This window comes from Podarcis muralis, chromosome 15, assembly GCF_964188315.1.
Source record: "Podarcis muralis chromosome 15, rPodMur119.hap1.1, whole genome shotgun sequence".
Classification (NCBI taxonomy): Eukaryota; Metazoa; Chordata; class Lepidosauria; order Squamata; family Lacertidae; genus Podarcis; species Podarcis muralis.
Window position 1 is genome coordinate 33,550,014 of NC_135669.1, and position 15,018 is coordinate 33,565,031.

General features: G+C 48.4%; 1 protein-coding gene across 2 annotated transcripts in view; it reads right to left on the reverse strand.

The window, feature by feature from the left end:
- LOC114585364 (ras GTPase-activating protein 4) overlaps positions 1-15,018 on the reverse strand; it is a 53,124-nt gene that overhangs the window by 7,348 nt on the left and 30,758 nt on the right. Inside the window, exons 6-16 of one of the 2 annotated variants that reach the window (XM_028707938.2) lie at positions 11,111-11,192; positions 9,541-9,675; positions 8,707-8,798; positions 7,394-7,511; positions 6,588-6,741; positions 5,445-5,509; positions 5,037-5,149; positions 2,712-2,904; positions 2,246-2,383; positions 939-1,083; positions 46-215 (exon numbers count right to left, since the gene is read on the reverse strand). In XM_028707938.2, the coding sequence (XP_028563771.2) occupies positions 46-215; positions 939-1,083; positions 2,246-2,383; positions 2,712-2,904; positions 5,037-5,149; positions 5,445-5,509; positions 6,588-6,741; positions 7,394-7,511; positions 8,707-8,798; positions 9,541-9,675; positions 11,111-11,192 (1,405 nt within the window). The remainder of the gene's footprint in view (positions 1-45; positions 216-938; positions 1,084-2,245; positions 2,384-2,711; positions 2,905-5,036; positions 5,150-5,444; positions 5,510-6,587; positions 6,742-7,393; positions 7,512-8,706; positions 8,799-9,540; positions 9,676-11,110; positions 11,193-15,018) is intronic. The other variant, XM_077919952.1, reaches the window with a different exon arrangement.

Here is a 15,018-nt window from a genome sequence, read left to right on the forward strand (position 1 = left end):
AGGCGGCCATGACAGCAGCAGCAGCCCTCCCTGCTGCCTCCTCACCTTGCAGCTTGGTGTCTTGGCACAGGTGAGGGCTTCGCTGGTTAGGAAGAAGTAGAGCTTCTTAAAGGAGGACGAGAGGAGAGGGCCTTTGCTTCTGGCCTTATAGATAAACAGAGGCCCTTCTTTCACAACCTGGGTCTGCAGGGAGGGGGACTTCTGCGGGTCCAATTCTGCAAAGACAGTACAAAACCAGAACAAAACTGACTAGATTTTATTTTTTAAATAAACCCACCTAGCAATCAAAGTGTGTCAACATACAGCTTACTCTGTAAGGTGGGTCATTATTATCTAGCCCCATATTGCAGCGAGGAAGACTCAGGACTCAGCTACATTAGTCAAAAAACATCACTTTGAATGTGTTATAAACATACAACACCAGATGGCGATGGAGAGCAAACAAATTTTCTGTGCGGTTTTTACATAGGGTTTTTCTTTTCTTTTCTTATAACGATTTAATTTCTGACTTATTTATAGCATATTTTTCCCTTGTGTGTAGATCCACCCTGAGAAAGAGAAAGAATGGTTTGCCACCTAGGATCTGGCAGGGGTGAGGGCCATAGTTCACAGCCCAGTCGCTTTGCCTGTGTACACCCCCTCAAAGAATTCTGGGCAATGTAGTTTGTTTAGGGTTGCTGGGAACTACAGCCTTGTGAGGGGTGAACTACAGTTCCCAAGATTCTTTGTGGGAAGGAGCGTGCTTTAAATGTGGTTACATGTGTGGGTGCCTGACTCCTGGTTTTCAGCTCACCCCCCAACCGCCACCTCAAATAAAAGGCTGTTCATTGGTCACACCAGTAAGAAAATGATTGGTTGGTAGCCCTGCAAGGCACCTTCCCTCCCTCCAATCAGAACGAACCAGACCCAAGTGCTTGGGGCTGCCCAGAGTCACCAACCTTCTTTCTCCTCAATGTCAATCAATTGGAGGAGGAACCGCTTCATCTGTGCGACGCCCTGTTGGATGGTGGGCTGCAGTGGAGCCATCCAGGGTTCCTTGGTGCGGCTGACACCGGCGTCCATGTTCCCCACGTTCTGAACAGCCTGGCAAGCGAGAATTCAGAGAGGTGACCACAGGTCAAGGACAGGCCTCCACGAATCAAGTGTGGTGCACGGCAGAGAGGACACTGGGGCCTAAGAAACGGAGGAGACCTGTGCTTCAGGTCCTGCACAGCTAGTTCTGGGCTCCACCATTTAAGAAGGGTGTTGACAAGCTGCAAGGTGTGCAGAGGAGGGCAGCCAAGATGATCAAGGGCCCGGAATCCAAGCCTTATGAGGAACGGTCAAGGGAGCTGGGTATGTTTAGCTTGGGGAAAAAGGAGACTGAGAGGTGCTATGATAGCCATCTTCAAATATCTAAAGGGCTGTAAACATGGAAGATGGAGCAAGCTTGTTCCCTCCCGCTCCGGAAGGTAGGACCTGAACCAATGGCTTCAAAGTTACAAGAAAGGAGATTCAAACTAAACATCAGAAAAACCTTTCTGACAGTTAAGAGCTGTTCAGCAGTGGAACAGACTCACGAGAGGTGGTGGACTCTCCTTTCTTGCAGGTTTTTAAGAAGAGGTTGGATGGCCATCTGTGACAGGTACTTTAGCTGAGATTCCTGCATTGCATGGGTTGGACTAGATGACCCTTGGGGTCTCTTCCAGTTCTAAGATTCTATGAAGCTCTCTGGGAGACCTTGGACACAGTCAATGTTTCCTGCTTGGCAGGGGGTTGGACTCGATGGCCCTTGTGGTCTATTCCAACTCTATGATTCTATGATTCTAATGTGGGAAGCAGAGGTAGCATTCAATTAGCACCATGTGGCTGGCTCTAGGAGCTGCCATTCCCCAGAATTTCCCAGAGTGATGCCAACTCCAGGGGCATTGTGGGAAATTAAAATGGCAGCCGTGTGAAAAATTAAAATGGTGGCTGAATCCAGGAGCTGCTGTTCCCATTTCCCACAATTCTCCAGTGTGAAACTAACACCAGGGGCATTGTGTGAAATTAAAATGGGAGCCATGTGTGAAATTAAAATGGTGGCTGGCTCCAGGAGCTGCAGTTCCCATTTCCCACAATTCCTCAAGGGCATTGTGGGGAATTAAAATGGCAGCCAGCACTGATCACAGGGCCAGGATTTTCTGTGTGCAGATGCTGGGGCTGGATTTACAGACAGGATGCTCTCCCTTCTTGTCCAGGAGGTGAAGTCCAGGTTGGCTCTTACCTTGGCCAGGAGCAGGAGGGTGCGGCTGGTGCGGGCGTCTGCGTGCTTCTCCTGCAGGTGGAACAATTTGGGGGACATGATGGCCGGAGAGAAGAAACGAAGGCAGAGGAAACTGGTGATGGCGATGAATTTCACGTTCTGCAAGCGGAAAAGGAGTGGTAGCACAGATGTCAACATCTAATAGGGATGGGGAAAGGGGGAAAGGGAGGGAGGGAGAGAGCCTGTGCTAGCCACCTGTCAGCATCTGCAGGCCAGGCCCAAGCTCCTAGTCCTCAAGGGACAATTCTTGGCAACCACACTGCCCTAGATGCCCCCTGCAACAGCTGGTGCTGCTCAAGCGTCTGCCAAGGAAACATGATGAAAAGCCCTCCCAAGGTCCGCAGTTGGTGAAGCGGTGCAGTTCAGTGGTTAGAGCAGGCCAGGACAGAGGCGAGGAGGAGGAGGAGGAGGATTCCATTGTACTGACCTGGTCCTTCTCTTCAGGGAACTGCTCCCCAACCCTCTTGAAGAGCAGCTGGAAAGTGGCGCGGATGATGGCAGGACACGCCTTGGCGGATTTGGAGATGGTGCCAAGCAGGTCGCCGAGATAGGACCGAAGGTGCTGAGCGCTCTGCTGGATGACGTCACTTTCGCTCTGGATACGGTGGAGGCTGGAGCAGCTGCCGCAGGGAGAGGAAGAAAAAGAAATAAATGGATTCCCGCCCCCGAGACTGTGACACCTTTCCAGCATCATCGCTGCCATCTGCATAAGCCAGAGTGGTTTAGTCCAGGACTTTGCAGGGAGCGGGCATTCAAATCCCCCCCCCCCTGCCGTGAAGCTTGCTTGGTGTGACCCTTGGGCCAGCCGCTGTCTCTCTCAGCCTAACCTACACTGCAGGGCTGTTGTGAGGATTAAACGGAAGGCAGGGGAAGCACGTGCGTTGCCTTGAGCTCCCAGGAGGAAAGGCAGGATAAATATGTATGAACTGGTTTTACAAATAAAATACGATACAATAATATGATGCGATAATCTTTATTGTCGTTGTCCCATATAGAACAATGAAACTGAAAAAATCTACATCAGACATTCAAAACCAACAAGCCTGCTATCTCAGCTATCCCAGCCTGGTTAGCCCCCTAAAAACTCTGATACCCCATAATTAAATACAATATACTCCCATAGACTGTGTTTAAAACCAAAATCACATTTGGATAGAAACTGTTTCTCAGGCGGCTAGTCTTTATAACCCTGTACCTTCTTCCAGAAGGCAGAAGCTGAAAGAGATCATTTCTGGGGTGCGCACTATCCTGCACTATCTCTGCAGCTTTCTTATGACACCAATTATTCTCTCTGCAGTCTTTAAAACCCTGGACAGCATTGTTTTTTCACTGACTGTGCAACTCCCAAACCACACACACAGACCATAAGTTAATACACTCTCAACAGTACAATGGTAAAATGCCATCAATAGGTCCCTTGAGAGATTATTTTTCCGGAGGATTCTCAGAAAATATAACCTCTGCTGTGCTCTCTTCATCAGGTCTTTACTGTTTTCTCCCCAAGTTTGGTCATCTGGTGTTTCTTGCGTAAATCGCAAACAGGAATAAACCGCAAGGGACCACAGTTTGGGCCTCCACACACGTGACCACGTTTTAAGAATTTAACTGTGCTCTATGGAAATGGAACAACGTCATTGCTGTATTTTCCTAGTCGTAGTGGAGTGTTGTGATACTATGTCATGTGTGCATGTGTGTGTCTGCACGTATTATTGCACACCATGAAAATTTCTGAGTGGTGCAAGAGTTCGGTGGTTCCGGGTGCTTACCCGTGGTTCGGTTTCCTTGCAATGAGGGACAGGGGAGACGGGGTGTCTTTAAGATAAAGGGTTTATTTACACATACAGTGGTACCTTGGGTTACAGACGCTTCAGATTACAGACGCTTCAGGTTACAGACTCCGCTAACCCAGAAATAGTACCTCGGGTTAAGAACTTTGCTTCAGGATGAGAACAGAAATCGCATGGTGGCGGCACGGTGGTAGCGGGAGGCCCCATTAGCTAAATTGGTACCTCAGGTTAAGAACAGTTTCAGATTAAGAACGGACCTTCAGAACGAATTAAGTTCTTAACCCGAGGTACCACTGTATATATACAACCTGAGCCTATGGTAGAGGGGATCACATCAACACCAACACCCCAGAAGGTCTTGCTCACAGCCTTGGATTGAAGCAGAAATCAAGCAGGACTCTCACTCTCTGCTTCTAGCCCAGCTCAGCCATTCTTGGCTATACAGTGGACGCTCAGGTTGCGAACATGATCCTTGCAGGAGGCACATTCGCAACCTGCAGTGTTTGCAACCCACAGCGCCATGTCTGCGCATGTGCGGGTTGTGATTTCGTGCTTCTGCGCATGCGCGACTGCTGAAACCCGGAAGTAACCTCTTCCAGTACCTCCGGGTTTCGAGGGGTCCGTAACCCAAAAAAACGCAACCTGAAGCGTCTGTAAATTGAGGTATGACTGTAGTTCTTCCCACTCACTAGCAGCCAGGTGAGGGAGAGGGGCCCACCTAATGCTTTCTGGCACAGCACAGCTTCCTTTGTTATACTAACAACAATATTTAGGGCCATCAACTCATCCAGCAAGAAGCTGGCCTTCCTGCCTACTTCACCAACCTATTCAATTGTAACCCCTGCCTGAATCCAGAACCCCCAGAACTTAGAAGGGACCCAGGCGTCCTGCGTACTAACCCCCGCTCCCAAAACTCACAGCAATATGTACAGCCTGAGAAAGGTCCCTGATCCCGGCTCTCTTACCCAATATCCTTGCTCTCCACTTTGCTGGGGTCCAGCTCAACACATCTCTTCTCTTCAAACACTCGGTTGATTGTCGGCCCAAGGACTTTGTGGAGGTACTGCATCCCTGCCACCTGCAGGTGGGAAGATTTTGGGGCAGGACAGGAGAGACAGCGGACTGAACGATCAGACGGCAGTATAGAATCATAAAATCGTAGAGTCGGAAGGGACCAAGAGGGTCCCATCTAGTCCAGCCCCCCTGAAATGCAGGAATCTTTTGCTCGACGTGGGGCTTGAACCCACAACCCCAAGATCGAGAGGCTCGTGCTCTGACTGAGCTATCCCAGGAGATATATAGATGGATGGAAAAACAGAACGATATAAACATACTCAAGATTCACACAAGCAAACCACAAACCCATCAAGTACCTTCAGAAATGACTCCATTGACTTAGAGGCCAGAGAGTTGCTCCGAAACAGAGTGTTTGGCTCATCTGAAACAGAACACAGGAACATAGGAAGTTGCCTTCTACTGAGCTGCCCCATCTATGATTCTAGGAACCTGAATTTGCCAGCATGTGACTGAAACCCACCCAAATTACGGTAAAGGTAAAGGGACCCCTGACCATTAGGTCTAGTCATGACCGACTCTGGGGTTGTGGCGCTCATCTCGCTTTATTGGCCAAGGGAGCCGGCATGTAGCTTCCGGGTCATGTGGCCAGCATGACTAAGCCGCTTCTGGCAAACCAGAGCAGCGCACGGAAACGCAGTTTACCTTCCCGCTGGAGTGGTACCTATTTATCTGCTTGCACTTTGACGTGCTTTTGAACTGCTAGGTTGGCAAGAGCAGGGACCGAGCAACGGGAGCTCACCCCGTCGCGGGGATTCGAACCGCCGACCTTCTGATCGGCAAGTCCTAGGCTCTGTGGTTTAACCCACAGCGCTCCCCGCTCCCCAAATTACAGTAGCAGTCTGGAAATGCCATAGGCAGACAGGAACTGCCCATGCCTAGGTCCAACCAGGGTTGTCTTAAGCATATCCGGCGCTGTGGTGCAAAGATCCCTCCGGCACCACCATCCCTTTCCCATAGTTGCCAAACTTTTTAGGGAGGATGGCACTGTGCCCAGCTCTGTGGGGCTGGAGGACGCGGGCAGTGGCTGGAGGGCAGCTCCTGCAGCAGGGAAGAGGCGGAGGCTCGACGTGGCGGCTCCCGGCTCAGCTGGCCGCTTCGTGCTGTGGTGGCCACGGCAGGCGGAAGCTCTGGGTGCGGCGCTGCTTCAGCGTGGCATGGCAGAGGCGAGTGAGGGCGGTGAGCTCATGCCGGGAGGCGCCGCGTCCAGCCTCTGCCTCTTCCCTGGCGCCCTCCAGAACTTGGCGCCCTGCGCCACTAGCCTCTATGGGTAAGACACCCCTGGGTCCAACTGATCAATTTTTTTGGAGCAGGTCTGAACTTCCTCGCCCCCCCCCCCATGCATTGCACACTCTCCTCCATTCTAGTGACATAAAATGGTACCCCAGCTGCACAGAGCATGGTAGCCTCCAATGTCCCAGTCATGCACCCGGGATCCTTACCGGTTTTATCCAGTTCCAGTTTGAAGAGGAGGTCCAAGAACTCTTTGGCCAACCCTTGGCCCACGAAGAGCTTGACAAGGTTGACGGCAACTTCCTGCCTGCACTCGGCGGTCGTGGTGTCGTCAATCAGGGTTATTAAATGGACTTTCCCGTCCTGCCAGGAGGAAAAAAAGAAGGGGAGCGGCTGAGGAGATAGACCCCCAGGGAGGCTGTAACGCATGTGAAACTCAGGAGGAGAAAAAAAAAATCAATTAAAGCGTGATGGAGAGTTCCCCCACCCCACTTGCATGCACAAAATTAGGGGGTCTATTCTCAACGTCATCAAATATTTCTTTAACGGTGTTATTTATTTATATACACATTCTGCTCGCTTGCCAACATGGCTTCTAAGCAGCTTACAAGTGTAAAACCGAGTTACAAAATATATCCACGTGCAATCAAAATGCACAATAAGTTCATTTCGTCAAGGCATTCCAAGCGTGCATAATTAAGATGTACAATAAAACAAGCCCATTAAAACAGCATTAACAATTAAAGCGATTAGATCAGGAAGTTCAGTCCTGGAGATCAGGGGAATGCATGTCTAAACAGGTGCATCTCCAAGATCGCTGTCCTACCTTTCTCCCCAAAAGCTAAAGGCAGCACGCATGGGTTCCAAACACATTTCTATACTCACAACAACCCTGCGAAGTAGGTTAAGCTAAGAGAGAACAACTGGCGAGCCAGCGAGCCTTACAGCTGAGTGAAGGGAAGAACCGGGGTCACCCCAGTTCAATAGTCTGCCTGCTAAAAGCGATGGATCTCACCTGGGCACCTGCTTTAACTTCCTGACACAGAAGCTGGACAAGAGGCTGGTAGTGGATGGACGGAAGCACCGTCTCATCCCGAAGCTGCAACTGGAGGTGTAGGGAGCCCAGGTTGCCCCTGGAAAGGAAGGGGAAAGGTGCAATGTGATTGATGCAAACTAACTACATGGTCCCACCATGGACCACAGAATCCTTCAGGAGAGATGCTGCCCAACTGCAGCTCCCATCACTCCCAGCCAGCAAGGATGACTGGAGAGCCACAGGCTCCTTGGCCCTCCTCAGTTAGGACACGAGCTACAGGCCCTTGTGATTTTGTAGGAGTCTTTAGGTTCTGTTTTGAAGGGACTCCCAGGGTCGTCTAAGTCCAACCCCCCACAATGCAAGAATGGCGGATATAGAATCCATGAAGATGGCCACCCAAGCTCTGTTTAAAAACCTTCAATGAAGGGGAGTCCACAAGGTTATTCCTAATGTTTACTCAAACTCTTCTTTCTCACCATTTGAATCCATTGGTTTGGGTCCCGCCCTTGGGAGCGGGAGAAAACAAGCTTCTCCATCAGATATTTGACCATGGCTCTCGTATCCCCTCTCAAGTCTTCTCCTACTCCAGCTTTATAGTGGAACAGCAATGACTGGGTAAGGCTAGGATGCAGGGCTGCATTTATGAAACCGCTCTGAGGTTTTTCTATACAGTCAAGCGGGACGTAAATTTTACAAAAGGAATAAATAAATGATGTCTGCCGCCGCCCCTGGGCAGAAGAGATTTTTATGCCCTTGGCTCCAAGGAGAAACTACGGTAAGATAAGTAGGGCAAACACTCTAAAGGTAAAGGTAAAGGTAAAAGGTAAAGGACCCCTGGACAGTTAAGTCCAGTCAAAGGCGACTATGGGGTTGCGGTGCTCATCTCGCTCTCAGGCTGAGGGAGCTGGCATTTGTCCACAGACAGCTTTCCGGGTCACGTGGCCAGCATGACTAGACCGCTTCTGGTGCAATGGAACACTGTGACAGAAACCAGAGTGCATGGAAACGCCATTTACCTTCCTGCCACAGCGGTACCTATTTATCTACTTGCACTGGTGTGCTTTCATACTGCTAGGTTAGCAGGAGCTGGGACAGAGCAACAGGAGCTCACCCCGTCACGGGGATTCGAGCCGCCAACCTTCTGATCAGCAAGCCCTAGGCTCAGTGGTTTAGACCACAGCGCCACCCGCGTTCCTTAAACACTCCAGCAGGACTGTGGCAGCAGCAAAATCCCATACAGGTTGACTTAGGGGCAAACAAGTAAAGCTCCCCTTTGGAAAACAGAGACTCACTCGTCCCGCCTTGGCTTTGATTTGTCCGGTCGGAGCATAAACCACCCTTCCTCTTGTTGGACGGCCTGTAGCCCTTGGACATTGAATACTACCTGCAAAAGGAAAGGAAAAGAAAGTTGTGTTTACTCCCATCTGAAGCAAGGCCTCCCCATGTCCCCTCCAGCACCTCCCATTTCCAAAAAAACATAACCAGATAGGAGCAAGTACACCCATGCACAGCTTGTCTGAGGCTCAGGGCAGGAATTTTGTAAGAATAAAGTTATAAACTGGCAGGGCAGGGCCCACCAGCCGGCTTAGCTCTCTGAGGCCTGGGATAAATGTACCTGACTGCCCCCAACTCTGTACAGGCCTGGGAGCAGAGAATGGGAAAGACCTATGGGTTAGCAATGTATACTAAAAACTGGGCAGGAGCGGCTCAGCCACACTTCTGAACACCCCCATAAATTTGGTGTTGTGAGTGGACAGAGCTCTTCTCTGTTGAGAGCTGCATTCCCTGAGCGGCAGCTTTTTCCATTTAGTTTTATATGTGAGAAGCATTTATAAGCCGCCCTCCAATTGCACAGGGCAGTGTACAAGAGGCACGCCAAATGTAGGACCGTCTTTCCCATCTGCCCGTCACTCCAGCCTTTTCCATATCTCTATGCTTGCTGCAATCGTATTTGATTTTAAAATGTTTATTCCCCCATCTGCTGAAAGCGGGGATTCCTTTTAAAAACGTACACAGAAGGCAAAGGCAGAAAACCGAAGAGATCGGCCTTTGAACAGGACTATCCCCTTGCTAGGAGAACATTTAAATGTCTGTCTTCTTCCAAGCCCTCTTTCCCTGCTGCTCACCTTCCCCAGAAAATCGTTCCTGCTGACGAGATCCCAATCCCAGACCTCGATGACGCAGAGCTTCTCCACCGCCGACTCGTCCAGGTCGAATTCAAAGGTCTCGTTCCACCTTGGGTAGCAAGATTTTTTGATCACCTGGACGACAGGCAAAGGCAATAAAGGAAGCAAATTCTTCCTCCCGAAAGCAAATTCTTTAAAAGATGCTGGTGAGAACAGGAGGAGGAGCCTGCTGGGGACCCAAGGATGTCATCCAGACTGACCCGCCCAAACTCATAACACTGGATGGAATGAAGTGGCTAGAAAAGAGAGGATTGGAGAGAGGGACACATGCCCATTCACTCTCCCACTTGACCACTCCCCTATTGTGCCAGCTGGAGCCTCATTTTGGACTTCTTGAAAAAAGAGAGCTTTGAAGGTTCTTCCCAAGACACACACACCTGCAATGTTTGGGGCAGTTTCCCTTTGTGTGTGCTAAAAATGACCTCCATTATTTTGAGCCCTGGTCCTTATGTAGCCAAAGAGAGGGACCAGCAATTCCCCAAATTTGCTGAAGTGCCAAATATCTTTCTTTTGAGAAGGGAGGGGGGAGATAATAAAAGCGGTACGAGAAAAACAGTCAAATGGGGACTCATACACTGAGTGAACAGGGAATGGAAAGCCAGTTGGGAGGAGGAATGAAAAGGAGTACAGTGGTACCTCAGGTTAAGTACTTAATTCGTTCCGGAGGTCCGTACTTAACCTGAGACTGTTCTTAACCTGAAGCACCACTTTAGCTAATGGGGCCTCCTGCTGCCGCCGCACTGCCAGAGCACGAATTCTGTTCTCATCCTGAAGCAAAGTTCTTGACCTGAAGCACTATTTCTGGGTTAGCGGAGTCTGTAACCTGAAGCGTATGTAACCTGCAGCGTATGTAACCTGAGGTACCACTGTATCCTGAACTAGAACGCTTCACACTGGGACATTCTGCTGTTTTGGGCCCCACTTGCCTAGGCTTATACAGGACTTAATGTCCAGTGATCATCATAATAATTTTATTACAGTCGTACCTCGGGTTACAAACACTTCAGGTTACAGACTCCACTAACCCGGAAGTAGTACCTCGGGTTAAGAACTTTACCTCAGGATGAGAACAGAAATTGTGCGGCGGCAGCAGGAGGCCGCATTAGCTAAAGTGGTACCTCAGGTTAAGAACGGTTTCAGGTTAAGAACGGACCTCTGGAACGAATTAAGTTCGTAACCAATTTGTACCCTGCCCATCTGGACTTAAGGCTGGGGAAACAAATATGAGAGTGGGATATATTTGGCAGGCTGCCTCTCCAGAGCGCAGATCCACACCACACATTTAAAGCTCACAGCTCCCCACTCTAAACGATCCCATGAACGGTAGTTTCACCCTTACAGAGCTGTCATTCCCAACAAGGCCTTAAACTACAGTTCCCGTGGCTCTTTGTGGGGGAGAGCCACATACTTTCTGTGCCTGGCATGGACCTGCCCTTAAATGCCTTATGTAGCCCTTCCCCTACCCCCACCCCCACCCCGGAACCTTGTTCTCCTTACAGCTGGAGCTCACCAAAGTTTCCTGCGTCTTGCCATTATAGCGGACTCTGACGAAGGGATCAGAGGCTCCATTTCTGTCCTTCCGGGCCAAATCTCTGTGAAGGAAGGAAAGAAAGAGAGAGGAAGGAGGATATTGTTATAGATCTGTGGGTGCCAAATGCTTGGGGTTTAATAAATGTTAGGATTTGATTAGAACTGGTACATTAAGCAGGGCTGCCATATGTCTGGGATTTTCCGGACACACCTGGGATTCATCTGTCGGAAATAGCTCTTAGGCGGAATTTCCAAAAATCGGTTAAAATGTCCGGGGCAATCCATGTCAGAAGTGGTGGTTTTTTGGCAAAAATCCTTAAAAATAGTTCAAAAACTGCAAAAAAATGGGGGGGGGGAGATTTTGAAGGAAAAAAAAAGAAGTTGAACAACTTTGCCCTCCCACAAAAAGCTCAACAAATGTTGTGAGTGGATTTTCACTTTTTGAAACCCTCCGTTAGGTTAACAGCTAGACTCAGGTGTGTTCAAATGTGGCTTAGCCGCTGTTCGTCCCCTGGAATCAGTGTATGTGAAGGGTTAATTAACCCAGGCACACTTCCTGTGCTGTTCATTGGACACTGCTTGCAAAAAATATGGGTGTATTAGGCAAAATCCATACATGTGTATATTAGAAGGAATGTGCATTAAAATGCTTTTGATTTTTTGTGAGGACTTGGAAAAAAACATTCCACAGACTGACGTGGAAATGTTGCAAACTGAAGTTAAGACTGAAAAACTGAGGAACAGAGAAACCCAAACTGACAGGTGCATTTAAAGCACATTTCCCACCCCAAAGAACTCTGGGAACTGTAGTTTACCCCTCAAATTCCCAGCAGGGGTGTGGTGTGTGTGCTTTAAATATATGGTGTGTACACAGCCTGCCTTTATTTGAGGGTGGGGTTGCGATTTCCTTCCACAAAATGCCTTGGTTCGGCCTATTACTCATAACCTTATTCGCAACCTCAGTTACGTAGCTTTACATAAGAGAAACAGCGAAGGCTATACAGCAAGCTGAAGAATGAGCAAATTTGGGCACTTTTAGATCTGAGGCTCGGAAGAAAGCACATAAACAAAGAATGAACAAAAATTTAAAAGTCTCTTGGATGGCACATGGCGTCACAATCTCCGTCACGCTGTCATGGCTCCCCTAAATTGCTCCCCACATTTTCTCTTTCAGTCAAAGGGGTGGGGTTGCTGTTTTCTAACATTCTTCTGTAGTATCATCATCCCTTAACACCCCCACTTTCCCAGTAGTGATGTATGGAAGTGAGAGCTGGACCATCAAGAAGGCTGATCGCCGAAGAATTGAATCTTTTGAATTATGGTGCTGGAGGAGACTCTTGGACTGCAAGAAGATCCAACCTCTCCATTCTGAAGGAAATCAGCCCTGAGTGCCCACTGGAAGGACAGATCCTGAAGCTGAGGCTCCAGTGCTTTGGCCACCTCATGAGAAGAAAAGACCCTGATGTTGGGAAAGATGGAGGGCACAAGGAGAAGGGGACGACAGAGGACGAGATGGTTGCACAGTGTTCTCGAAGCTACCAGCATGAGTTTGACCAAACTGTGGGAGGCAGTGGAAGACAGGAGTGCCTGGCGTGCTCTGGTCCATGGGGTCACGAAGAGTCGGACACGACTAAACAACACCCTTGACATATGGCTTTGCACCCTCTTCTGGGAACCCAGCATTCAAACACAGCGTCACTCTGCACAGGCTTCCTTTTGAACGTCCAATGTTTTTCTCCCACCGAGTTTGTGAGTTTCATTTTAATGAAAGGATTATTTCCAGCAGAGAACTGGTGGATACCGTGAGACAGTAAAGAAAGGAACACTGGGAAAGTTTATTGCTTTATAAAAACGCATCTCTGACTCACATCGCCAGATCTTCCGCTTGCACAGCAGCAATGATCAGCCATTCCCAGCTACACCCTCGCAAGCCTGAACTTTGCCTTCCGTCTCATCTTTGCTGTGCCCACCACAAAACCATGAATCCTCCTGCGCTGTTTCATACCAGCTATGCAATTATGTTGGTTGATTTCCCTGCCCGCCCCCCCTCTGATTTTTAATACAAATGAGCACCCTGGTCAAAGTGGGTTCGGCATTTGTATTACAGCAGAGCTTTGCATGAAGAAGATCCCCGATTCATTCCCCAGCTGGGGATCTTGGACAGCCGCTAGCAGTCAATGAACGGACAATCGGAGCTAGATGGGTCTCAGCTAGAACTACAGGTCTGACTTGGCAGAAGGCAAATTTAAATAAAAGCAAAAACAACCCTGTAAGGTACATCAGCATTATTCTCCATTTTGCAAACAGGGAAGGGGGCTGAGGCCAGGAGAGAGAGGCTCGTTTGCCAAAAGCTGCCTGGAAGAATTCAAATCCCTACTCAGTAATGATGCTCACTGGGTAACCTTGGTTTAGTCACAGTCTCTCAGCCCAGCCTACCCCACAGGGTTGTTGTGAGGGCAACAGGGAGAGAGGGAGAGCCCACGCACGACGACTTGAGCCCCTTTGAGCAAAGGTGGGATATAGACTTTTTTAAAAATTGACTAACGTATCTAGGGATTATAAGGATAGAAGTCCAAAAAAGAGATGGTTAGGTTATTTATGTGTGCAACTACAGCAGCTAGGATTCTTTATGCACAGAAATGAAAAGAAGAAGTTCCAAAGAAGAATGGATAAGCAATGGACTAGACTGAATCTGCAAAGTTAACAGCTAAAACGATGATTGCTTTAAGGAGGAATGCAAGCCTTTTTCAGGCTGTTTGAAGAAATATTATAGTATGATGAATTCGTGAGCACGATTCGAACAATGAGCAACAGAAAGAATGAGAGATTATTGTATTGTGGTTATGATATAAAAGAAGAAAGATAGGGTGCAACAAAGGGGAAGAATAAAAAAAACACCATGGAAAATGGGATGGGAAGTCAATAAAAGAAAAAATGATTATGTATTATATGGGAAATTTGGAATATAAAATATATTGCCAACAAAAATTTGACTAAAATAAATAAATAAAAATGACAAATAAAATCCACGTGAGGGCTCGGTCTCTTAGCTGCTGTACTGCTCCAGCTCTAGAGCAAGAAAATTTATGGGAAGCACTTTCACAAGTGCTATGCACCGAAATCATTAATAATTTTTATTAATAGGCTGGAAGGGCTGTCTATCTGACCCAGCATCACCGCCCTGTGTTCCCTCTGTTCTTCTTAAAGGAACGGCACAGCTCATTCCTTCAGTCAGCCAATCCCCTATGATTAAGGGCTCTTGCAATTAGAGAGGGCTCAGAATGTTCCCTGACAAAGGGCTTGGCTTGATCCTCTGGGGGGGGGGGAGAGGGACAGACTCCACACAGAGTAGCTCAGTGGCAGAGTGCATGCTCTGCATCTAGAAGGCCCCAGGTCCAATCTCCAGCATCTCTGAGTAGACCTGGGAGCCAGGACAGAAACCCAAGAAGGCTGCTGTAGGCAAGACTGAGTTGCAAGGGCCGGTGGACTGACTCAGATTGTGCAAATGCCACACATTCAAAGCAAATGAGCTCCAACAAGGAATCCTGGGATGTAAAGAGAAAGAAGGCTCTTTTTATCATATGCGGTGGCCTTATAGTAAGGTTAAAGCTTACTGGGAAATAATAATTTAATAATAATAATTTATTATTTATACCCCGGCCATCTGGCTGGGTATGTAATGAATTGATATGTAATGAATTGAAAATGATGTTTAATATAACATTTGTAAAAAACAACAACCCAGAAGCTTTTCTTTTAGGAATTATAGGGGCAAAACTACAAAAACTGTATAGAAACTTATTCATGTATGTGACTACAGCGGCAAGAATGTTACTCGCCCTAAAATGGCAATAAGCAGAAGTCCCAGCAAAGGAGGAATGGATACAA